The sequence below is a fragment of the Cryptotermes secundus genome, unplaced genomic scaffold (genome assembly GCF_002891405.2).
Source record: "Cryptotermes secundus unplaced genomic scaffold, Csec_1.0 scaffold33, whole genome shotgun sequence".
NCBI lineage: Eukaryota > Metazoa > Arthropoda > Insecta > Blattodea > Kalotermitidae > Cryptotermes > Cryptotermes secundus.
Window position 1 is genome coordinate 2114409 of NW_019727088.1, and position 25978 is coordinate 2140386.

At 42.2% G+C, this 25978-nt stretch overlaps 1 protein-coding gene across 7 annotated transcripts in view; it reads right to left on the reverse strand.

Annotated features, from left to right (window-relative positions):
• The window catches only part of LOC111864255 (NAD kinase), a 135197-nt gene that overhangs the window by 69044 nt on the left and 40175 nt on the right, over positions 1-25978 (reverse strand). For 5 of the 7 annotated variants that reach the window (XM_023851348.2, XM_023851346.2, XM_023851345.2 and 2 more), the window contains exon 3: positions 18781-18819. The exons of 1 other annotated variant lie outside the window; for it this stretch is intronic. In XM_023851348.2, the coding sequence (XP_023707116.1) occupies positions 18781-18819 (39 nt within the window). Of the gene's footprint in view, positions 1-15672; positions 15838-18780; positions 18820-25978 lie in introns of those variants that run through there. One more of the 7 variants, XM_023851350.2, reaches the window with a different exon arrangement.

Here is a 25978-nt window from a genome sequence, read left to right on the forward strand (position 1 = left end):
ATGCTGTATGTTTATATGCCTCCAAGGTGATGCCGGCAGAACTCAAAAGGACAGCGGATAAAAAAACAATATGAACCTTCCGCCATTTGGCCCCAGATAGTTTTCAATTAGCTTTTGAATACTGTTAATGCTATACCATATTTAATATGGCTGCTGAATTGATATGACGCACAAAACGAAACTAGGATCTGTGATCAGAGAGTGCGACTATAAGAAATATATGGAATAATGAAATTTCAGCATGGCGATAATTATGAAATCTGAAATGATGAAACTGCGCCAAACATGAGCATCAGTTACAGAAAGCGGTTCAAGAACGGCTTAAGGTCCAACCGAAAATATCTTATTCTGATGGAATCACGAAATTTGTGGACAGCTGAACTAAATGCATTGAAAACCAGGGCAACTAAGTGAAGAAGCAGTCTAACTACTGCGTGACACTTTCGTCAAAACGTTCAATAAAACTGCCTTTACTTTTCGGCTTACCTCATTATTTACGCCGCGCCACAGCTCAAGCGGTTAGTCGCTGGCTTCCCATCGTGGCGGCCCGGGTTCGATGCCGGGTCTGGTCAAGTAGGATTTATGGTGGACAAAGTGGCGCTGGGGCAGGTTTTCTCCGAGTACTTCGGTTTCCCCTGCCAATCTTCATTCCACCAATTGCTCCACAATCACCCTCATCTATCATCTGGGGCTGGTACAATAGGCCAGAAGTGGCCGCAGTACAAGGGACTTAGTCCCACCCCTCTAGCAATTAAAAAAAACTCATTATTTTAGTACATTTATGTGTACGCAGTTTTGCATGTGTATGCATTTAGCCACGCCCAAATAAGTACATTAACCATCTCCGTCACGTAATCATTTACATGATGTATAGTGTTTAATGAAAGGCTGAAAATTGGTGAAATGCGTGGATTCGCAGTTCTACCATTGAAACTGCAAACACTTGCATAACTGCTACTTCATAACATAAGCAAAAATCCAAATACGGAAATTCTGTTCCAATCACAGTCTACAATTCCACAACCTCGCAACTTCAAGGATTCAAGGATACGACAGAAGCGATCTACAGGCCAGTCAGTACGTTTTATGAAAGCGTCTTCGTCTTCTCATCACGATAAATAAACACTGACGTAAGTTTCTACAGGCTAAAGTCCAATAGCACTGTAACGCACTCACGTGTATAAGTGACTTCTGTTTCATGAATGAGCGAACAATTCCAAGCAACACAAGGAATATCAGCGCAGATTTTACAAACTATATCACAGGTCCTCATCAAAATTAAAGGAGAAATCCAAGTCGCAGTTTCTAGTGGTATCACCAGTCCCTACAGGGAAGTGCTTGGATAGCGCCATAAAGTAAGCCACGGCCGCTTAAAGAACCTCATGTCTCTAGGAGACCTCTGAGCTAAATTAGGCAAATTTTCCCGCCGAAGTAGTTTCCAATGCCTCCGGTAGATGGGGAAAGTATTAGGTACCACTGCCAGATGAGGATCGAACTCGCTGACAGAAAGGGACTAATTATCAGATACCACTGCCAGTAGAGGGCCGACCTCGCTGGCAGAAAGGGGCTGATAACGGGCACCAGTACCGGTAGGGTATGGGGACAGTAGAAATTAAAGGGGCATGCACAATGGACCAGTAACTGGTCTAAGTGCATGGGGAAACCCACCTCCTCCAACAATGAATGAATGAAGAAGCCACGGCCGCTTCATTCAACGTATTTTCCGAATCATAATTCAAAATCATCCTGGATACATTAACTTATGCATCTGAGAAATCGTCGTTAAATACACCAAGAATCAATCCAACATAACGTTAGAGTAGATAGCCTATTGGCTCATAAGAGTTTCTACAAATATATTAAATACATCGAATGTACAGGCCTACTTCTTAAATCACAAAGTGGCCTCAGTCTACTCATCGCCCGTTGGACGCAACAGGTGTGACTGAGAGTTCTTGAAGTTGCTTCGTAACGTTGACATACATGGAACGTGTCTTCAAACTGATGTGCCCACATGTTAGGAACGTCCGCTTCTAGTCTGTTCGAGGTTCGAGGAGTGAAAGTGATGCCATTATGGGTTTACAGTAACAAAACGCTGAGTAATACGGCATACTGCAATCCTCAGCTTTCTACTGCATGCCTAGATACTGCAATAGCACTCTTGCGCCCAACTCGCAGATGGTCTTGTCTTTATTATGTGCAATCGGTAAAATGTAAAAGGTAAAGTTGTCCCCGTGCTTAACAAAGTAAGCACTGCGTCATGAAGGCGTATGGAGGAGCGGATGTACGTACAGATCCACATTTTCTTGACCTTGGCACTAGTTGGAGGTGAGCGGTCAGCTTTACGCCCCTACCACTTTACACCCGGGGAAAGATCTCCCGGTACCCACTAGGTAAGAGGCTGCGTGGGCCCCTGAACAAGTCTCAACGACGTGGAGAAAAGAAAATTCTTGGCTCTACCGGGACTCGAACTCCGACCCCTTGGTCGTCCAGCTCGTAGCTAGTCGCTATATCGACTGCACTATCCCGGCTCCTTGTTAATGTTATGTAGATAACGTAAATGTGTAATTCAATTTAGCTCACGGGCTAGTGTGCTGGATGTGTGTGCAAATGGTCATACAATTGAGTCCTAGTCGATTCAACTAAATTTCTTGCAAAAAGGTACATATGACATTGATTTTATTCATATTGATATTATTATTATTGTTGTCACGTGATGGAGTGACTATAGACGGGGTTTGGATTCGTAACTAGTGACTACACTTTACACATCACTATCACAAAGACTAGTGGTCATTTTTTTATTGCTAGTGGGGTGAGACTAAGTCCCTTGTACTGCGGCCACTTCTGGCCTTTTGTACCGGCCCCAGATGATAGGTGAGGGTGATTGTGGAGCAATTGGTGGAATGAAGATTGGCAGGGGAAACCGAAGTACTCGGAGAAAACCTGCCCCAGCGCCACTTTGTCCACCACAAATCCCACTTGACCAGACCAGGGATCGAACGCGGGCCGCCGCGGTGGGAAGCCAGCGACTAACCGCTTGAGCTATGGCGCGGCCCAGGACTAGTGGTATTAGTCAAGGTCTTCATTGCGCTGCTTTGTAGCGGCTTCAATGACGGAGGTTCTCTTCCGCTGGGTTCCCGAATTGTTCCCGGCCTCAGCTACTGCAACTTTCGACTGTCTCCAGACTTTCGAGCTAGTCCTCATTTTGTAGCCCCGGCATGAAATGCGCAGAAAACGCATATTGTTGCGTTCGTGTCTGTTGGGGTAACCACGTGATCGCCACTGAGCCACTGCCTAGCAATGGCCTGCATTCTTAATAGTGCCGTCGCATATTTACTGTGCCGTAACCTAGCAATGGATGCTACTTCTTTAATTAAATTATTCCCGCTTTCAGAGGACATGTCACAGTATTATTATTATTATTATTATTATTATTTTATTATTATTATTATTAAGCAGCATTAGTAGTAGTAGTTTCTAACCATACATATTCTTGAAAATATTCAAGGTCAGATCTACGCTGAATGCCAAAAACTGTTTCAGAAACAGCAATTAAAGCTCCTGTGCCATGTAATTTAGTGTGACAGTCTCCATCAGAACGATATACAGTACACACTCAGGGAAACAATTTTTTTTTACTTGAAAGGGATTCATTTAGCCACGTTTCCGTTGACCATATAATTTTAAAATCGAAAGAATATATGTTGTTAAAAATTTAATCGGATATGGTCCTATGACCACGAACATTTTGACAAGAAATGCCGAAATATTTGCCACTGTCCACATTTGATCCATTTCTATCAACAACAAATGAAGGCGCTGCCATCACATTCTACACCAGGAGCTGCCTCATCCGCCCCTTCATCGCAAGCTTATTCACATTGTTGGACCAGGTGGGAGAATCGTCTCTCAAGCGACAGGTGTACTTGAAGATTTAACCTGACCAGCACTGAGGTCACCATAAAGGAGCAATTAGGCACTCCGAGGGCCGTTACCAATTTAATCACTTTCCTTGACTTTGTTACCCCTTTAGTCTGTTCAAAAGGTCAAACTGACTTCATCTTTTTTTTATTTTACCAATGCTTTCGACACTCCTCCACATACCCTGCTTCATCACAACCACACGAATTGTGGATTCAGGTTATTTGAACTGGTTTCTCAGTTACCAGCGTTGGAACTTTAATAGTGGCAACACTGCTGTAGAGACGCCATGCAACGGAAACAAATAATGTCGCTTATATCACACGTTAGTTACATACCTACCTACCTTACCACATCACGCGCATGCGCAGTGACGAGAAGAACAGACCCTCATGTTAGCTGGTGGTCTAATGTAGTGTTGTCACGATGTTTTCAAAATAGGAACAACGGAGTTGGATAAAGATTGAATGTGCCAGAGGCTGTACAGCACGACAGTGCCATCAAGGTCTTCAAGAGGCTTGCAGGGAATCTGCATTGCCTTACAGAACAGTGGCAAGGTGGGTAAAAGACTTCAACAAGGGACGCCAAAATGTGGCAGACATGCGTCGGCCAGGTCGTCCTAGTGTCAGTGAAGAAGAAGTGTATGCTCTTTCCGCGTTACTGGAGAGTGATCGACGCCATACGATTCGTGAGCTGGCCCGAGAGACAGGATTAGCGCATACGACTGTGCTTCACATTCTGAAGGAACGCCTGGGCATGAGAAAAATTGCAACACGATGGGTTCCGCATCATTTGACGGAAATGCAGAAATGGCTACGATACGACGCTGCTCGTAACCACTTGGAGCGCTATGAGCGCGAAGGAGAGGCTTTCTTACGCCGTATCATTACGCTGGATGAGACATGGGCCAAATCGTACGAGCCACAAATGAAACGCCAATCGAAGGAATGGGGTCATTACGGGTCACCACGAAAATCAAAAGTTCGTCAGATCCCCAGCAATGTGAAAGTTATGGTGATTCTCGTGTACGACTGTGATGGTGTTATCCTAACGCATACCGTTCCCCAACAGCAGACCGTCACTGCACAGTATTACTGTTCATTTTTGGAACACAACCTGCGACCAGCTTTGAGAAAGAAGCGGCAACACTTTCTGCAGAACCCACCCATCATTTTGCAGGACAATGCTCGGCCGCATGCAGCGCAAGCTGTGACTGATTTGTTCGATCGATGGGGCTGGGAAGTGCTGTACCATCCACCATACTCCCCGGACTTAAGCCCTTGTGACTTCGACTTGATTCCTAAGATGAAGGAGCCACTTCGTGGCATTCGCTTCAGAACTGTTCCAGAGATTCTTCAGGCAGCAGACCGCTCAATTCGAACTATCAACACAACAGGCGCTGCTACGACTTCCACATCGCTGGCAACGGGTTGTACACAATGCTGGTGACTACACTGAAGGACAGTAAAAAAGTTTGAAACATGCATCTATTTTGTATCAGTTGTAAATAAATAGTTGCCACTATTAAAGTTCCAACCCTCCCATATAATTAACAGACAGCCTGTGCCCGTTTTTCTGGTGTATTTTCGTCGCCTTTTGTCGTGCTGTGAGGCACAACTCAAGGACAGTGTTAGAGATTTTGCAGTTTAATATTTTACTGACGAGTTATGTGACGTAATTAATAACTTCAACTGCCTTATTTTTGCTGACGATCTTAAAGCCTATCGAGTAATTAATTCAGCCAGTGATTGTCTACTTCTGCAGTCATTTACTGTGTCCACGCGTGATGTTCGGCAAATTGTATTATGCTTTTTTTTTTCCTTGGCACTACAGCCCCAGTGGGCCTGGGCCTACCTCCATGAACTTCTCCGTTCACTTCGGTTTTTCCTGATCTTAGACATACGGTAGGACTCCTTGGGCGGGTGATCAGCTCGTCGCAAGGCCTCTACCTGTACACAAACACAGAATAACGCACACAAACATCCATGCCCTGAGTGGAATTCGAACCCACGATCCCGGCTTCCGAGCGAGCGAAGACAGTGCATGCCTTAGACCGCTCGGCTACCGTGACCGGCGTATGATGCTCTACTGCAGGAACATTTTGCTTTTGTCAGATCTAAACTCAAGTATGCTTCTATTGATTGAAACTCTGTTATGATAACTGACTCCATAAACTTGAGCGCATACAAAGACAATCTGCAGCCCTTTATCACGGCAGATTTTTTTTCCCCAAAATGTAGAATATCACTACGAGAATAAGAAAAAGGTAAAAAAAAGTAAAGTTATCGGTGTAAGAAGCCGTGAAGGCCCATGGGGTTGTGAGAGGTTGACGTTCCCACATTTTCTAGACAGTCGGCTTACAGATGGCCGTAAGGTTGTCAGCCTTACGCGCCGGTCGCCCTTTACCCCCCAGGAAGATTCCTGGTACTCATTTCTGTTAGAGGCTGAGTCGACCCCAGGGCCTTAGTGCGGGCACTACAAGAATATACGTATTGATAAATTAAATAAGGTGACACTGCGTATCAAACGTCGTCACTTTGAAGTTTTTCTTTTTTTTTTTAATAAATGTCTCTAGAGGCGCTAAATGTTGCCCCTCTTTCCTCGAAACAGTCGGAACATACATAACTTTACCATGCTCTGTTGCTCGTCAAGCCACTGCCCTTCAGCTCGATGAGTTCATGCTGCAAATGCAGTCTGTAAATATACAGACACCATTAGAAACTCGTGTATAAATACGTATATACAACATTAACTGATCGCTTTCTCTTCGATTCTGTTTTACTGCAAAATTTAGCGGATAGAGGGTGTCGCGTGGTCATAGCAACGAATCCGCAGGGCCGATAATTTTGGTTTTCTAGACCGGGGTCGCTACTTTTCATTCAAGCAGCTCCTCAATTATCCTCACGAGGCTGAGTGGACTCGGTTCCAGACCCACCACTTCTCAGAAAATCTGGTAGCGCCGGGGATTGAATCCGGGACCTCTGGAGTTGGGATTAACTTCGTCGACAAGCGGCGGTCTCTCGGTCGGTATAGTTCGCTTGCGGACTCAAGCCACGGAGCTTTATTTTTGTTTTGTTTGTTGTTGTTTGTATTCGTGACGACTCTGTAACTGGCCAACGGCTGTTGACCTCAGCACATAAATAAATAAAGAATTGAATTATTATTACCGTATTTACGCATGTATAGGCCGCGTGCGTGTATAGGCCGCAGCACAATTTTCAGACAGAAATTATAGAAAAAATAATTTTCTTGGAATATTATTTCAGGAGTATTACTAATTACTGTATTACTAATTACTGTATTACTAATTATGAATATAATTTTTTTTAAATGAAGTGTGATTTCGAATATTTCGAATATAAGCCGCACCCCAGTTTTCCTCTTGAATTTTTGGCAAAAAATGTGCGGCCTATACATGCGTAAATACGGTATTATTATTATTACTTAATATTACTATTATTTTTAGGAGGAACTTATTATTTAAATACAGATTTTATATAGGTTAAATCTGACAGACATAATTTCAACGTTTCACAGAGCCGGTCTTGACGCTGTGGAGAAGAAAAAATCTTACCCTTATCGGAAATCGAACCTCAACCGTCCAGCCCGTATCCCTTCGCTATACCGACTGAGATATCGTTTTAAGAAAGTGGCATTATAAAACAAAATTAGGATAAAAGCTTTTTGTTTAAATACGTATATCAATGTCTGGGGGGGGGCACGTGGTAGCGTAGTTGGTTGAGGGGCTATGCTACAAGCCGGAAGGTCGCGGGTTCAAGTCCCGATGAGGTCATTGGATTTTTTTCAATTGACCTAATCCTTCCAGCCGCACTATGGCCCTGGGGTTCACTCAGCATCTAACAGAAATGCGTACCAGGAATTAATTAAATAATTTTTCTGGGGAGTAAAGCGCGGTCGGCGCGTAAGGCTGACAACCTTACCGTCATCATTGAGCCGATTGTCTAGATAATGTGGGACCCTCAACATCTCACAACCCTATGGGCCTTCACGGCCTGGTACAGGGATAGCTTTACTTTTACTTTTTACTTATATCAGTGTCCATATAAACAACATTAGCAGCTGATGCGCATCTAGGGGAAAGACAATTTTGCCTGAAGAGCGAACACTAAACATTGGCCAGTCGCTAATATACCGAGTAGGAACAAAAAGACTAACAGTTTCCAAAAGGGAACGACAGAATTTAGATAGAAGGTAAACATGAATGAGAAACAGTGCAACACAAATAACATTTTTTTTTACTTCCGTATGCTAAGCATCCACAGAGCCATTTACAGAGATGGCACATATAGTCAAATAAAAAGGGTAGGAAACAGAGAGATTCTACTCCAGAGTAGACGCAAGACAAGCATATGTTTATTATAACAATGACGTAGGAAAATACTATAACTAGAAGACAAATGTTAAAGAAGTGACTGTCAAATAGATAGATGTTGGTACATATTTAGTTCGAGCCTAAGGTGTGGACAACAGGAGGACATTTATTACTTTAAAACCAAGTATAAAATATGAAGAAAGCAGTCTTCTGGGATTTGGCACCGTGTATAAGTGGTGTTAACCGACGTTTCGGAGGAACGTCGGTTAACACCACTTATACACGGTGCCAAATCCCAGAAGACTGCTTTCTTCATATTTTNGAGATTTTTAAAGGATCAGTTGTAAACATACGGTATAAAATTTTCGCTGGACTGGTCCTAGTTTCTTCGAGTCGATGTTGGTAAGAACATTCCAGACAAAGTAAGCATAATGAAGTTCATTCTTATTGTGCCGATGTAAAGGGGGAAAAAAATGCAATGACGTAAACGAGAAAGTAATAGTTCGCAGTAGGACTAACAACTTCATAGCATGAGAAAATAAATTATCAGCATGTTGATGGAAGTATGCGTTACAGTAAAAAAATTAATTAATTAATTAAACCACCAAGGTCTTTAACACAACCTGTAAGCAAAATACCAGAGTTATGAAGGACTAGCTAGAAGTCGGCAAATTATTTGTTTTGGATTTTTTCTTTTTTCGGAGAAACAGCTAACGTGTTTTACCGCCATTGAGCCTCATACGGTTATCGGTATGCTAGTTTTGCACAGAGTTAACATCTGCCATCCGCTGAAACTCTCTTCAGCATACAAACTGACTAAATATTTCGTTTCCGTAGATAAAGGGTACAAGTGCTAATACTTGTGCTTTGCTGGCAACATCAGTGGGCTCGTCAGCTTGCAACAGCGAAATCTGACAACTGAAGCTTACGTCGGATGTCTTACCCTCTATCCTTTTCCGAGATATATTCCGTTTATCGTCGGGCATTGCACCCAAGAGTCACACGGCACGCCAGCAAAACCGAGTGCCTCGGTTACAGTTGTTCCAGCGTAATTTCTGCGAACTGAACATTTTACTTTATGTACTCATTCTTCCGGACCGCCTCCGTGGTCTAGTGGTCAGAGTTCCTGGCTACATATCCAGAGGTCCCGGGTTTGATTACCGGCGCTACCAGATTTTCTGAGAAGTAGTGGGCCTGGAACGGGGTCCACTCAGCATCGTGAGGATAACTGAGGAGCTATTTCAAGGAAACCGAGATTAACGGCCGTGGTGATTCGTTGCGCTGACCACGCGACACCCTCTATCCGCTAACGTTGGCACTAACTTCGTCGACAAGTGACGGTCGCTCGGTCGGTTAGTTCGCTTGTGGACTCAAGCTACGGAGTTTACTTTTTAGTTTAACCATTCTTCTGCCTTATCTTCAACGCCTCGCGACACATGGGTTGAGAACAGAAGGATTCTGAAACCACTCCATTTCATTTTGACAATATACTGTGTAAATATATTAAAACATATATTAAACTGAAGCTATATTGTAAACATGTTTTTATAGGAAAATTTCTATTGTTCCGAACATAACTCGTGAAAACCAACGTAATACTATCTCTAGCAAAATAGCAATTTAACGCGATAATTGAAATGGAAAGCGATTATTTGACAGAAAACAGTCTGTCTGCATATTCGTTCTATATTTTCACAACTTAGTTTCGTATTGCGATTCCTGGAATTTATCTGAGAAGCGACATTCCTAACAAAACCTGGAAGAATTCCGCCCGCTGATAAACAGAACACTCGAATGAAGCACAAGAAGCCAAGATAGCGACTATTCTCCATCCAGTGCTTCAGTTCATATGCTAAGGTTGCCAGGGTCTATAAACAAAATAAATAACAGAACTTGATGATTCATTTTGGTACATAGACTATGTTAGAAATGCAAGACATAATCTCAAAGTTTCGCACCGATGTTACACGCCACTTGACATTGTTAGTACATAAAAGTGGTCATTATAGAACTTGTAAGTATGTACATTTATAATATATGCCCTTAAACACCTAATGATACAACAATCTATTTTGAGCGACCGACATGTTTTAAGTTACATTCTAAAAACAAGTTTTCAAATTAGAAGACCCGATATTAGTGTCACTGCCACCTCAGAAATTCTCACACTTGCTGTTTGCTATAAAGTGTACCAGGGTGATAACCTCTAGTCGTATGATCTTCAAAGATGCGTACAAGATACCGTAAGTCTACCTTTACTTATAAAATAAAGAAAGTACACTGAAATGAAAAAAAAAAAAGGTCTCAATAAGCATACAGAATACTTAGCAACACTGCAGAGCAGATCTCACGGCGGACACTATGGAAAGAAAACCTATTATCTTCGTTTCAGTGCCGTGTGGAGTTCTGGCTTGTGTTTGGGTTACATATATATCTGTGAGCCATAGCTCAAGCGGTTAGTCGCTGGCTTCCCATTGCGGCGGCCCGGGTTCGATCCCGGGTCTGGCCAAGTGGGATTTGTGGTGGACAAATTGGCGCTGGGGCAGGTTTTCTCCGAGTACTTCAGTTTCCCCTGCCAATCTTCATTCCACCAATTGCTTCACAATCACCCTCACTTGTCATCTGGAGCCGCAGGACAAGGGACTTAGTCCCACCCCACTAGAAATAAAAAAATAATAATACATATATCTGTGGTTTGAAGGAAAATGGAGTTACGCCAAAACTGGTTCAAAGAGATAAGTCCATCGTAAAACTCTCCTGAAGTTCTCTCTTCCTCTCCTGAAAAGTGACATTTTGTGACTATCCCGTAACATGAGGTAAGTATACTTCATTATCTCCTATATCGAATCATCTCGTGTAATGATAACAGCTTCTGTTTCAGGTCCGGTTGGCAAGCCATCACAACCCGTTTCGTTACTTGGTAACCGTTTACTTCATAAACGCCACTGCGGTCATAAATAATGGAAAACTGGCCAACGGGCAGTATACATTCGTAAGAACTTCGTAATAAATTAGCACTTTAATTTGAACACAGTTTACTTTAAGAAAACTCCGGGCAAGAAAGCGATAACTTTCACTGTCTTCTGTATAGGCGTTAAGTGGCGCATATCTGTGTTCCAAAAGGAACTTACCTGAGGCCTAAATTATATTCAGGTCTCTAGAGCAAGATGTGTTATATAACATACGCCGTGTCTGACCTGTATGGCTAGTGCTACTAAAACCTGCTTTGCAAAAACAGTTCAGACGACCTGAGCTTCTCTGCTTTTAGGAAGGTCCATGATATAAATTAGTTAACTTCACTCACTGAGCCACCGTGCGACGTTTCGTTCGCATGTGGCAGTCTGCCGCGATCGCGACAAGTGCTGAAACGGTTAAGTACTACTATAAATAGAATCATTACTTTCATGATTAATCATAAATTGTTTGTAAGTAAAGTTGTCTCTGCGCTTAACTAATTAAGCACTACGCCATGTAGGCGTATGGGGGAGTGGATGTATAGATCCTCATTTTCTTGACCTCGGCACTAGTTGGAGGTGAGTAGTCAGCTTCACGCCCGGCCCGATTTACCGCCGAGGAGAAAGCCCCAGGTGCACATTGGATAAGTGGTTGGGTGAACCCCAGAGCCGGTCTGGACGACATGAACAAGTGAAAATTCTTGACCCCACCGAGACTCGAACTCCGACCCCTCGGTCGTCAAGCCAGTAAGCAGTCACTATACCGACTGAGCTATCCCGGCTCACCCAATAATGTTTGTAGTTGAATTTATTACTTATCGCAAATACGTGTATGACTTCACCTTAAAATAAGCCTAACTAATTCTCCGAGCAGACTCAACTCTGATAATAGTGCGTTAGGGATATCGCAGAGCAAGCAAAATTTAAAATTAATTTCAGCCTGTAACAAGTATCAAAGTCTTGTCATTAACCGTGGTGCATTTTGGGGGCTCGGGCGTATGCAGTACGGTATATTTTTAGTTTAGTTTCTTTTTTAGTTTGTTGGGGTGCGGTGAGACCCAGTCCACTTGGTACGTCGGCCACTAATTGGACTATTGCACCAGCCCCGGATGATAGATGATGATGATTGTGGAGCAGTCGGTGGAATAAGAATTGACAGGGGAAACCTAAGTACTCGGCGAAAACCTACCCCAATGCTACTGTGTCCACCGAAGATCCCATATGAAGTGACTTGGGCTCGAACCCGGGCCGTCGCAGTGAGAATAACCGCCTGAGCTACGGTACGGCCACGGTATACATTCCACCACACAAGTTTCACAAGTAACGTCATAACTATTCATCAGCTGCCTGCATGTTCTCATAACCATTTGAATCCTCTCCAAGAAATCTACAGCAATACTAGCGCCATGACAGCAGTGGCTACCGTATGTACTAGTAAGAGTAAGAAATGAATTTCATATCTTTGGAAGATCCGTACTAGAGCCGCGGTAGGAAACTGAGGAAACAGCGGTCACACCTTTACATAAACATTAGATGTGTTACTTCAGGTTGAAGACAGGAATGAAGAGCATCACATGTTTTCCCTCTAATCAGAACCTAACTTCCCTAATCAACTTTCCGGCAAAGAGATATCCAAATGGCTCAACATGGCAAACATCTAATCTTTCTCCTGAACACAGTCCTGAGCTGATTTCACCCCTTTCCCATTCTCAAAACCGATTGTGCTCAAGATACGAGTTATCCTTTCATCTCACAGATCTTCAAAATAGCAGTTTTCAAACAGTATTCCGTACTAAGATTACGAATGCTGGCCTATTTCTTTCTTCCACACCCGAACTGCATGTCTACCCTATCTCTGTTTCCTAATTTCACTGCTCTGATATCACTAGGCACGTCAACTACGAGGTGAATCTTACAGAACCGGCCCGATGAATTTGCTAATAATTCCGCAGGTGATGCACATAACCGCTCACAATTACGACATAATAATCCGTGGGCCGTGCTGAGTCGAATGCTGTGCTCATTATCCGGCAAGTGGCAGCCCTTATGTTGCAAGGTCAAGGACAATCCCGAAACGTGTCTGCAGTGCGCAAGCGACAGTCATGGAGTTCACTGTTGAACAGCGAGTGTTTCTAGTGCCTACTTGAAAACGGTGGACACTTTCAACACCTGCTCTGATCACGGCACACAATCCAAGATAAGATATGTGTAAATTACTTTAATATCTGTATGGTATATTTTATATTACAGCTCATTTCGTCGGGCCGGTTCTATATGAATCACCCTGTATATAAGGGATTCAAATGATGGTAAGTTACACTTGAGTTTACTGCGTTTATGGACTTTATCCATCGTCTGAACTATTCTGAAGTGTTCTTTTCCGAAAGAATTCCAGAATCTCAGTAATCCCATTAATGAGAGGCATAAGTCACAAAATTCCTCGTTACGTCAATCTCATATCCTCAGTTTCCTATTCGTTTTATCCCTCTATGGTCCAAATATTTTCCTGGGTAATTTGCTTTCAAATATCATCAATTTATGTCATACGCCAAAACAGGAAACCTGTATTTCAGACAATTCATTTTCAGGGAGGCACTGAATACAAAAGTAATGCAGCCTAAGCTAATTATTATAATGCTGGCAGAGTGAAAGTTGTGATGTTGAAATGCCTCTAGGCCTGCTGTCTGTAGGAGACTTGCCTTCCAGTGCTGATCTAACTATACTGATCTGAGTCCTTCTTCAGGAAGCTGTTAGTCGCTCAGCTTCTCAAGAGTTTCCAAAAAATTTTATGAACCCGAAGGTTCATTACGATGTTTACAAGGGCTCTCCACTGGTTCGTATCCTCAACAAGATGAATCCAGTCCACACCACCCCATCTTATTTTTCTCAGATCCATTTTAATATTATCTCCGACTACTTCTAGGTCTTCCTACTGGTCTATATCCTTTTGGCTTCCCCACCAATATACCTATATGCAATCGTCTTCTCCCACATGCGTGCTACACGCCCTGTCCACCTCATCCTACCTGACTTGATCATTCTAATTATATTTGGCGTAAAGTAAATAAAATGCTGATGAATGCAACTGTTCCCGAGGGGCGAAAGTAAAATTAATTGTCATACTTCAAAAGTCTGTCATTTCTTTCTCAGAAAGAAAATTAATAATTAAAAAATGTTCATATAAATAATATAATACACGTATTACATAATATCTATTTCATAAGATATGTAACTTGTGTTTGTATCATAAACGGTTGTTTTAATGTTAGTGGGGTGGGACTAAGTTCCTTGTACTGCACCCACTTCTGGCCTGTTGTACCAGCCCCAGGTGATAGGTGAGGGTGATTGTGGAGCAATTGGTGGAATGAAGATTGGCCGGGGGAACCGAAGTACTCGGGGAAAACCTGCCCCAGCGCCACTTTGTCCACCACAAATCCCACTTGACCAGACCCGGCATCGAACCCGGGCCGCCGCGGTGGGAAGCCAGCGACTAACAGCTTGAGCTATGGCGCGACCTATAAACGGGGTTAGTGCACATTAACGAAAGCCACGTGTACAATCGTAGTTATAATGCAGTGCTTCACAACAGGGAGGGCACAGTGTAATTTATGCACGTTCGAAAATTCTAGTTACCGTTATACACTTATCATATATATATGTGCACGTATGTTTGCCTGTGTATAATCAGCACAGATGGAAAAAAACACTGTTTTAAGCCAAGCGACATTTTTCGTTCTTGTTTCTCCTGATGAAAACGGCACTATCTTCTTTATCGCTAGGGGAGTCAGTTACGTTAGAAACTGCTGTATGATGATCACATTCTCTCACACAGTTTAACTGAGAATGTTCAGTGTGGATGATGATCATGCTACTTTTCCCACTGTGTAATAACCACGTCTATACACAAGCTAGTAACAGTTGTACCTGTAAGCTACCATTCTGCATAATGAGAATTAAGAAGTGGACCAGTCTTGCGAATAGCAAGTATAATAGAGTTCTTGTCTTCTTGAATATAAAGTCAAGTGACGTTTCAGATGAACATGTCGCCTCCATGAATACGCCAAGCAAGAAACCAGCATGAAGCAGTTAGCAAAGCATGATACTGTTGCGTTCGTGTTTTATGGCGATGGCCGGGGAGTACAGAATAATGAAGGTCGTTACGGCGTGTGCTTTCGAGATATTCAGAAACAAACACGCTATAGCCAGGCTAAACATTACTCGTAGATTGTGAATGTTTGCTAACTGTTTGAGGCTGGTTTATAGCTTGGCGTATTTTTCGACCGTGTAGATAGAAGGAACATATTCCTCCAAAACGTCGGTTGACTTTCAACGGACTACACAGCGTCATATTTCAGAATACGTAAGTCTTCTTCATAACCACAGCTGTAAGAACCTCAAATGCATAGATAGTAAACTGTTCATTCAATCCACGCGCCGGGTAAGACCGTGCTGTTTACTCACCACATGGTGATAAGGGCCTGCACATCCATACACTCAAGACTCTCCAGGGACCATTTCTGTTCCAGCTGCTCCTCGATAGAGAGACCACTGTCTGGAGACGAACTCATGACACACAGCACACTCACACCAACTCGCACGGCAGGCAGGCAAGCTAGCAGACCACACACTAATGCCACTAAGCACACTGCAAGGCGCTGTAAGCTGTTAGAAAGCAAGCCTCCGGGTGGTGGGTGGTGGTGCCTCAATGAGGGGGATTCTCTTCGAAGAGAAAGCATGACAATAGCGATCATACACACACGTGTATATCGGTGGTTTGAGTCTGGGACAGATCAAACCCATCGTATGTCATTAACACGTGACAAGGAGCGAGAAGTTACGACAGCAGACTTTATACGCTACGGTCATGACTTTACGTTAATGAATACAAACCGTAGAGAAGTCTGAGGATTTCATCCGGACTAAAATCTTTCGCCCTGGTCAGAAACTTGTCCCGTTTCATTTTCTTGTCAAGAGGAAGTTTGCATAAGAGAAGGGATTGTGGAATGCTTTACCTTACGAAAGTCATTAATGAATATATTTCAAGGTAACTCCAAGTGGCTCACACTTTATGTAAAAAAGGAAGACTATTTAAAGCATCTTTTGGAAAAAGAACAAATAAACTCACAACTAGAAACCATCACAGTTACAGCCTGCTGCAAAGCCGTACTTGTATGAACCGTGGCAGCTAGAAACCGAGGTACACGTGTCTGGAACACGTCTGAACCGATTCGGAATGGAGCGACTTATAAGCATACAGCCAAAGTTGTCCGAAAACCCCGTGTTTGTAGCTTCCTGATGCCTGGAAGCGCTGACATATGGCCTTCCATGTCTGCGAAAACATACTGAACCCTCTCCTACATCTAACGTCAACATCAGTGAACAGTACAGGTTCCTGATCATGAATTTTCCTCCTCTCATATTACTTTTATCTTAGACCCCACAAATTTCCTCAGCATCCTCTTCTCAGTCGCTCCAAATCAGTGGTTCTTCCATTTGGACAAGAGATCAAGTTTCGCACCCGCATACAAATGGTAGCGAAAATTACAGTTTTGCACAATTTTCCCTTTTTAATTTTTGATAATATGAGAAAATAAAGAACACTGAACTGATTATATCAAGCATCCCTTGAAAAAAAAATCTATGCTAATTCCTCGTGAATGTAATTATGATTTCTTATTGTCGTCCCCAAATAAGTTTATTTCAAGTTTTGCCACATTTCGAAAGATGTATTACATACTTTCATATTACGGTTCTGTCATGCATTTTGGCGAAGAGATATAAACATAAGCTTCATTTTCTCTCGTCTCATCCGTAGCTACATATTCACATACTGTACTTCACTACGGTAAGACACACAAGAACTGGTAGAGACAATACTCTTACAGGGAGCCAGTGGTGGTTTCTGGTCAGTTATCACTTGTGGTTGACCCTGTTCACCCGTACTCTTCAAATGGAACTGTATCGATTATCTCAAAAATGACCCATCGTACAAAAGATCCGTAGGCTTAACATGGCGAAATGATATGGTAAATACATAAAGAAATATAGAGAACAACAACTGTTCTACAGAGGACGATATCTGTATAAGACTGGTTACGTAACAACACGCTTCTACCTGCAACAATCGATTTGTGCCTACAATAAATGAACATGAAAGGACAATGAAATAATGCTAGATTTCGAAGAACACTTACAGAAAATCTTCCGCTATTGTCAGTATAAATCTCAGCTTTATGTTGTACTTTCTTCCTTACGTGCAAAAAACACACATGCGAAATGTAACGGGGGTCATGCATTCATGAAGAACGGCAAGTGCGGGACTCGGACATAACTGATGTAACAGAAAAGAAGATGAGGCTGCGTTTGATGGTAACAACACACAAACTACGAACACGACTCAGGGTGGACCGTGGACAATAGGCACTCTGATTATAAAAACGTTTACTTTAGTAAATCGTCTGTCAACTTCTGATTTCTCTTTCGTTATTCTTGATGTGTTACACACGATTTCCATATCTTTTTCATTACGATACTTGTTTGATTTTAACATTTTTGTTTCCGCTTTCAACTGGATAATTGGTTAACTCATGCCACGTAAGAGAGTTCTTCCTGGGAAGCTAGTAGTTGTTCAACTAGTCAAGAAATTCCCCGTGTTTTATGGAACCCGAAGATGCATTACTGTGCTCGGAATATAGCACCGCTGATCCTTATCCACCGCAGAATCTGCTGCTTTATGATACATTTAAATATTATCTTCCCGTCTATACCAGGGTTCCCCTAGGTGAGCTCTTCTTTCCCGGATTTCTGACCAGAAGTCTGTATGCATTTCTTCCTCTGGATGTTCCATATCCCTCCCCGACCCATCATCTGATCACCATAATAATATGACGAGGAATACAAATTATGAAGCTCCCAATTATGTCATTTTCTTCATTCTGATGGCGTCTCTTCGACCCAACACTGGATCCCTGCAGTAGTATGGTATTGTAATAACAAGCTCGCGCGAAGCGCCCAACGATGTTGCTGGCCTTAACGCCTATATATATATATATATATATATATATCTTTTGGGCTCTCTTCCTCATTATCCCCGGACCTGAGTTCTTACACGGAATTAGTCGCTTTACGCATAAAACTACCAAGAGTCAGGCCAGTTAGCATAGCTGTAAGGTTCTGGACTCGAATTCGACAGCTGCTCTGTTCGAATCCCGGCCGGTACACCGGCTATTCTTAGCGAAACTTTTTCGTGGTCCCTGGTCCCTCCAGGCAAATGACGAGATAGTACCTCTATTAGGCCACGACCGCTTCCTTCCAGATCATTTCCAATTCATCATCCATCTGCCGTCTACCATTCGATGCCATATGCTCTAGATATTGAACGGGTCGTAATAAAATAATACTACAACGCCACTACAGTGCCAACTACGGTAACTACTGACAATCTACTGCGGTGTCCTGAAAGACTGATGCATAATACTCGTAAATACTACTACTAATACTACTACTACTATTACTACTACTGTATACGGATTTACACACACACAGACATGTGGCAGGCAAAAAGCCTACCTTCTCTCCTGATGCTCGCACGCTCCGTCCAACTTGAGGCTTGAGGGGAAAAAAGAAAACAAACTTGTTATTGAATATCAAAATGAAATAGGCCCTGAAAGATAATTCACTCCACTAAAGTTACAGCGAATAAAAAAGAAAATGGTTCTGTAGCTTAACACAGACATTAAAAGCCTACACTATTACAATGTTAAGCCTGAGTGTCAGCCGAAGAAGTCATTTGACAATACCCTTTCGAGGACGAAGCTAATAAAAATATTTTAAAATCCGGCAGGTTATCTCACTCATGAGAACCGAGAGTCTGACGGCGGTGATCATGAAGAGTACTATGTGCAGTCTGGTATAAGTTTCGCAGGAGCGTGCTACCTCCATCTTCAGGGTCGAAAAGCAAGTCCAGCCAGCTACTTCTTTGCTTGCGTCATATCCAGAAGACATTACTCTTTATAATGACCGCCACGAGAACCTCCAATCTAAAGTATCTTTTAAAATTTTATTATGTCATACACAGTCCGCAAGTTTCATTTCATCATTCATAAATATTTACCATTCTTTGCGCAAGGGAAACCAAACATGTTTGTCACAATAGATGTTACTGCTGCGCTGAACGCAGCTTTCGCCATTACACGAATGCGACATCGCGCGGCATGCAGCTGCTTACTGAAGTTACTGAACTACCGGAACCGTACTGCCTCTACCGGTAGAGCGCAGCACCCTTCGAACTTCGAGCGACTCTGGTGGTGAAACGCAGAACTATTCGTTCCTCTCATTGAAGCAGTCTCCCTTCCCATAAGCACGGCGTTATCGACGTTACATCTCAGTTGAACAGGCCAACATATATGCTGGCCTCCTGCGGTAGTGATTTCCAATGAGATGTAAATATGTGAAGGAATATAAAGTATAAAGAAAACTGTCTGAATATATAAAGTGGATCTACAAACAATAATGATGTGGTTAAAATTTTGCAATCTTTCCTCCTCATCACTGACGAAGCTCATCTAAATAATGTTTAAACATTAGGTTCCGATCCCCAAGAAGATAAACTATATCACGGCCATTGCTGTGTAGGTAGAGAACTGTACTGTACTCTCACATCCACGGCCGGATTAAACAGGAGCAGTTTCTCCGTGTAACCACTATTAATTTCTACTCTTTTACATCGTATGCTAAAATATGATATCCCTATATGTGACGTCCTCTTTATTTCACTTTTCTGTCCTATCCAGCCCTATCTACCGCAAGTATTTAGTTTTAACCCTTTAGAGCCGAGTGATTACTATACTGTACATAACATCTGCTTTATCACACTGAATTCTGAATTTTGCCCACAGAGTGCATTTGTGTGTACCGTATGGTTTTCACAACAAACAGCGACTATCTCCCGAAAAAGCATTAACCGGTTGGGATTTGTAGCGGAAACGCAATGTTTCCTGTAAGGTACGAACTGAATTCTTATATATTATTTATAACGTTACATATCCTACTGAATAATAGGCAGACATTTACTTTGTCTATGAATTTCTGTAATGGTGATGCGAGAGCTGTTCAGCAATACTGATTCCAACACCGAACTATTCCAAATTCACATTGTCTTGTAGCGTTGTTACTCGACTACGTTACCTTTATAACCAGCGGGGGGAAATATGAGCACCGGTGACGCGATATCTGACTACAAGAACAAGAGGGAATAACACTGACCCACGGTTTAATTTTTGTCGAGGACTTCAACCATAGATAGACTTGAAAGGATTCTGACGATGGTGTATGCTGTACAGAGTTATCAGGCTTATTTTGGACTCTATCCATCGTCTGCTGTATAGAAGACATATACGAGATGGACAGAGCCCAAAGTAAGCCTAATAGTTCTGTACATCCATACCTTATTGAACTGAGCACTTACAATTCTATTACTGACGAAAAAAGTTCTACTCGTGATGACGTAAATAACACAAAACAAATCTCCGTGGTTTTAGTCCGCAAGCGAACTATACCGACCAAGCGACCGCCGCTTATCGGCGAAGTTACTGTCAACTTTAGCGGATAGAGCAGCGTTTATGACCCTGTGTTCCGCGATGATGGGACAGGTGGTCCGCAAGGAGACCTAAATTAAATTAAATTAAAAATTGTCCAAACAAAAGAAATTAAAGCGAAATAAGCAAATACAAATTTGCGAAATAAAATGGATACTGAAAGAAAACAAGCTTTCTAAATTCCACGAACATTTCAATAACCAGAGAAGAATCCGGTATTTCCAGGGTATGAGGGTGCGACTGCAATGTCACTAGCTTCAGAGGAGGGACCGTGCCGATAATTAGTAGCTGCAGAAAGACTGCTAATAAAAGAAGGGTGCAGTGAACAACATTATGGTTTTATTGCTCCCGCTTTCCCTTTGCTGTTTTATTAGATTTGAAGTAAACATGGGGTATCCACTTTTCAACCAATTGGTTGTCTATTGTTATTTATTACTGAAAGTTTTCTTGCCGATCTTCATTCCACCAAATTCTCCATCTTCATCGCCAATCAGTGGCCGCCGTGCCGAGTGGACCCAGCTGGACTCAACCCCCCACTAAACGAAAAAAAAAGTGATAGTTGGACAAAGTATGTCGTGAGTTAATTCCAGTTTTTATATATTTTTCGGAAACATTTTTTATAACGGAAAAGCTGCTCCGAACATGGACTTTGAAAAGAAAAACAAACGAAACCGGTAATGCTAACCCTCATTGTGATCCACGTGTTGTAATGACGAGTAAAAGTGATGCTGTTAAAGTCGAAGAAGCAAGCGGTTCAAAGAAAGAATACAGTAGGAAATATGACAGTTCATATTTCGAATTCGAGTTTGCTTGGTGTGGTGATGAACGTGAACAGAAACCTCAGGGTGTTTTGTGTTATGAAGCGTTGTCGAACAAGCGCACGAAACCTGCGAAACTCCGACATTTAGAAACTAAACATTGTGATGTGAAAAATAATCCAACTGATTTTTTTTCAACGACGCTCAGGGACATTAAATCATGGGCAAAATATAGTTTCGGTCATGGGTTCGATTATTAGCAACGCACTGGAATCATTCTCTCTTAAGTTTGAGCACAGCCAAAACAGAGAAACCTCATTCTATCGGGGACACTTTACTTCTTCCGGCTATAAAAGATGCGGCAAAAACTATGTTTGGCAACAAGTTACTAAAAGATGTTGATTTGATTCCTCTTACAAATGACACTGTCGGTCGCGGAATTGACGATATGGCAGGAGACGTAGAATCTCAGTTAATCGAAAGAGTTAAGAAGAGCCCTGATTATGCGTTACAAATAGACGAGACTACTGATATTGCAAATGATGTCCAGTTAACATGCTACGCAAGATATGCGCATGGTAACAACATTCATGACGATATTCTGTTTTGTAGAACTTTGTCAACCCGAACGACTGGAGAAGAAATACTTCACACTCTCGATAATTGCATACGAGACAAAGTGATCAAGTGGGGAAAATGTGTGGGCTGCTGTTCGGACGGAGCTCGCGCCTTTACAGGCAGGCATAGTGGGGTTGGTTCTAAGGTCTAAGGTTCGGATATGAATTGGTTACATTGTTTCATACATAGGGAAGCGTTGGCCTCCAAAGGAATGCAACCACCAGAATTCAAAACTGTGCTTGACAATGCTGTAAAACTAGTTAATTTTGTTAAGGCTAGACCGTTAAATAACAGGTTATTTTCCGTACTCTGCGATGAAATGGGCAGTGAATATACACAACCTTGTGCTTCATTCTGAAATTCGCTGGCTTTCCAGGGGCAAAGTACTAGCAAGGTTATTTCAGTTAAGGCACGGAATTTTATTATTTGTAAAGGAATGTAATTCTGATTTTGAATCACGCCTTGTTGACAAAGTATGTTTATTAGCACTATCTTATCTTTCAGACATTTTTGCTAAAATAAATGAACTAAATCTATCCTTCAGGGAAATTGTTCAATTGTTCTTGATGCCTACGACAAAATAAAGGCATTCAAGAAAAAACTGGCGTTATGGATTAGTTACGTAATAGACAGACAATTTAAAACTTTTCCCAATATTGGAATCCTTTATGGTGGAAAATTATATTTCTGTTTATTCTGAGTTTCTGGAAAGGGTTTCTGACCACCTCAAAACTGTGAAACAGAAATTTGAAACATATTTTCCGAATAACTTTTATGAGAAATTTTTATGGGTTCGCGATCCATTTCGGGGTTACAATCACGAGAACGACCTTTCGTTATCGAAAAAAACACAGTTAATTGAGTTTTCAAGTGACAGTGGGCTTAAAATACAATTCCGTGATCTTGGTTTGGTCTGATTCTGGATCTCGCCCTCAGTGAGAAGTGAATTTCCCGAATTATCTTAAGAAGCATTGAAAATCATGATGCAGTTTCAACCACCTATCTTTGTGAGAAAGGATTTTCATCGCTCTTTCAAATAAAAACAAAAGACAGAAATAATCTTTTTTTTTATTGCTAGTGGGGTGGGACTAAGTCCCTTGTACTGCGGCCACTTCTGGCCTACTGTACCAGCCCCAGATGATAGGTGAGGGTGATTGTGAAGCAATTGGTGGAATGCTGATTGGCAGGGGAAACCGAAGCACTCGGAGAAAATCTGCCCCAGTGCCACTTTGTCCACCACAAATCCCAATTGATCGAACCCGGGCCGCCACGGTGGGAAGCCAGCGACTAACCGCTTGAGCTATATGGCATAGCCTACAGTATGCCTTAATAGCAACAAGGCCAATTCGAAGAATGCTGTCTTCTGGATGTGTGTGTAGGGTAGAAGTTTACCGACTTCGCAAGAGCTTACTGCCCCTGTGTTCAGAGAAGACGGAGGCAGCCAGAAGATAGTACTTTAGTAAGACGGACTGGTGAAACAAATGGAACCAGAAATGAATAGGGGAGAAAGAAAGGAAAGAGGTAAACGTACGAAAGTTAAGAGGCTTGCCGTTACATTTTTAAAGGGCATTATAATGGTTGTGTTTGTAATACGAATAACTGGAAGGAACACAAAACATTTCGTTACGTAAGCGGAAAATCACAAGTTATAAGTATGTTCGTTTTGTCTGTTGGTAATGTGCACACATCATTAAGTTATGCGCATGCCCTGCGATTTTACATACTTCAATGGCTTTGATGCGCTTATTTATTTACTGCTGATGCAGATTTTGTCGTGGGACAATTACAGTGTATTTATTATTCGTATCACTATACAGTACATATACGTAAAACGTCAATTATTTAAATAGTGTTTAGGATATACAAAGTGTGTCGGAATAAACAGGTTCAGGATAAAGCCCCGTTCCGGGCTCTTGTGAACACGGCAATGAACTTTTGCAATCCACAAAAGGCGGAGAATTTCTCGATGAGCTGAGCGGAAGGACTCAAGTCTATGGAACTTGTTAATTAATTCTTAAAGGGGGGGGGGAAGGGAAATAATCTTAACAAGGCTGTTTTATATTTTAAAGCAGGATAACACTTTGGACCTATTCGCGAACAATTCATATGCAAAATCAATGGCAAAAAGTGGGTGCAAAAACTGCGGTGTAACACCATAGAAACCAAGACGATCGTTCATTTTGTGAACTCGCTGTCAGGAAATATCTGTTAGAAAGTAAGTCTAAATTTAGCACGTTTATTTTCGGTAAACTATTGTTCTGAAGTTACTAGAAGCATCCCATTCATCAAAGGACGTCATGTCTCGCAACTTCGATCTTTAACCCGAGGAACGGCACACAAACCAACAAATCTGCCTCACCTACTTCATGAACATGGGAGAGTCATTACTTCTCGCGGGTTGCACGAAAGAGAATAAGTTCATGCGACAACCGTTACAGGGTAAGCTTCTGGAAAGGCTTTGGAGTTTGTCATTAGATGGGAAAGTCGTACATTTAAAGTAACGGGACGGCTTAACAGATAGCTTTGTCCATATTATTCAACTCGATGAAGTAGAGTCTTTCTGGAGAAACTGACAGATCCTCGACCGGCAAAAAAAAAAAAGACCCATCTCTTAGAGACTCCAAAGGTTCATTACCCTGTTCACAACAGCCCATCATTGACACTTGCTTTAAATCTCTAAGCTATAAAACAACACTCGGGATTTATAGAACTTTCCAATATCTGCTACTTCGATGGCAAAAAGATCCCTGCATTAAAACTCAGGTAACAAAGAGAGAGGAAGATCTGTGTCGGCCGGATAATGACTGAAACAAACTGGTCACGATGAGCACGCCAACGTAACAGCATGCATCAGCGTGGGAATTTAAGTCGGAGCTCAAGGATGGGACTAAAGAACTTCACAGAACGGATTCTAGCCTCCATATATAAACCTCAGAATTATCGTGAAACTTATTAAATAATGTATAACTTAGGTGAATTGTACAGTTCGATAGGAAAATTAGGAGCAAAAGAAAAGAGAGATATCGGATATTCCTTCGTAAATAGGAGCATCCAGCTCTGGAACCAACTGCCTGCAGATGCTTTAGGGACTCTCTCCTGTAAATCAAAACAATTTTAGGGAAAGTGTTAGGAAAGTGATAAATAAGGCGAAATGAAGGTGTGGTGACAAATCATCCGAAAATGCAGTAAAGTGAAGTGAACTGTGGTGATGATGTGAAGGGTACGTAAGTGTAGTGAAGTGAAATGAAGGAAGGTCATGCTGAAATATGAGTGCATCAGTTCATGGCATTACATATTCCATTATTGTTACTGCCTGGTGTATAATATGCTTATATTTTATTAATGTTAATTTATATAATTGTAGTTGTAATGAGAATTGGCAGGGGACACCGAAGTACTCGGAGAGAAACTGCCCCAGTGCCACTTTGTCCACCACAAATCCCACGTGGCCCCACTCGGGCTCGAACCCGGGCCGCCGCGGCTGGAAGCCGGTGACTGACCGCCTGAGCTATGGCACCGCATTGATATATGTAAGTCATATAATAAAGTAAAGAGGTAAAATTATCCCAGCGCATAATTAAGCACCAAGCCAAGAAGAGTTGTGGGGAAGTGGAGGTATAGTTCCACCATTCTTGAGCTCGGCAGTAGATGGAGGTGAGTGGTCCGCTTCAAATCCCGGCCGCCTCACACCGGGGGAAAGAGCCCCACCAACCCATTGAATAGGAGACTGCGTAAGTCCGAGAGCCGGTCTGGACGCTGTGAAGTACAAAAGATCCCTTTCCTCTGCCGGGAATC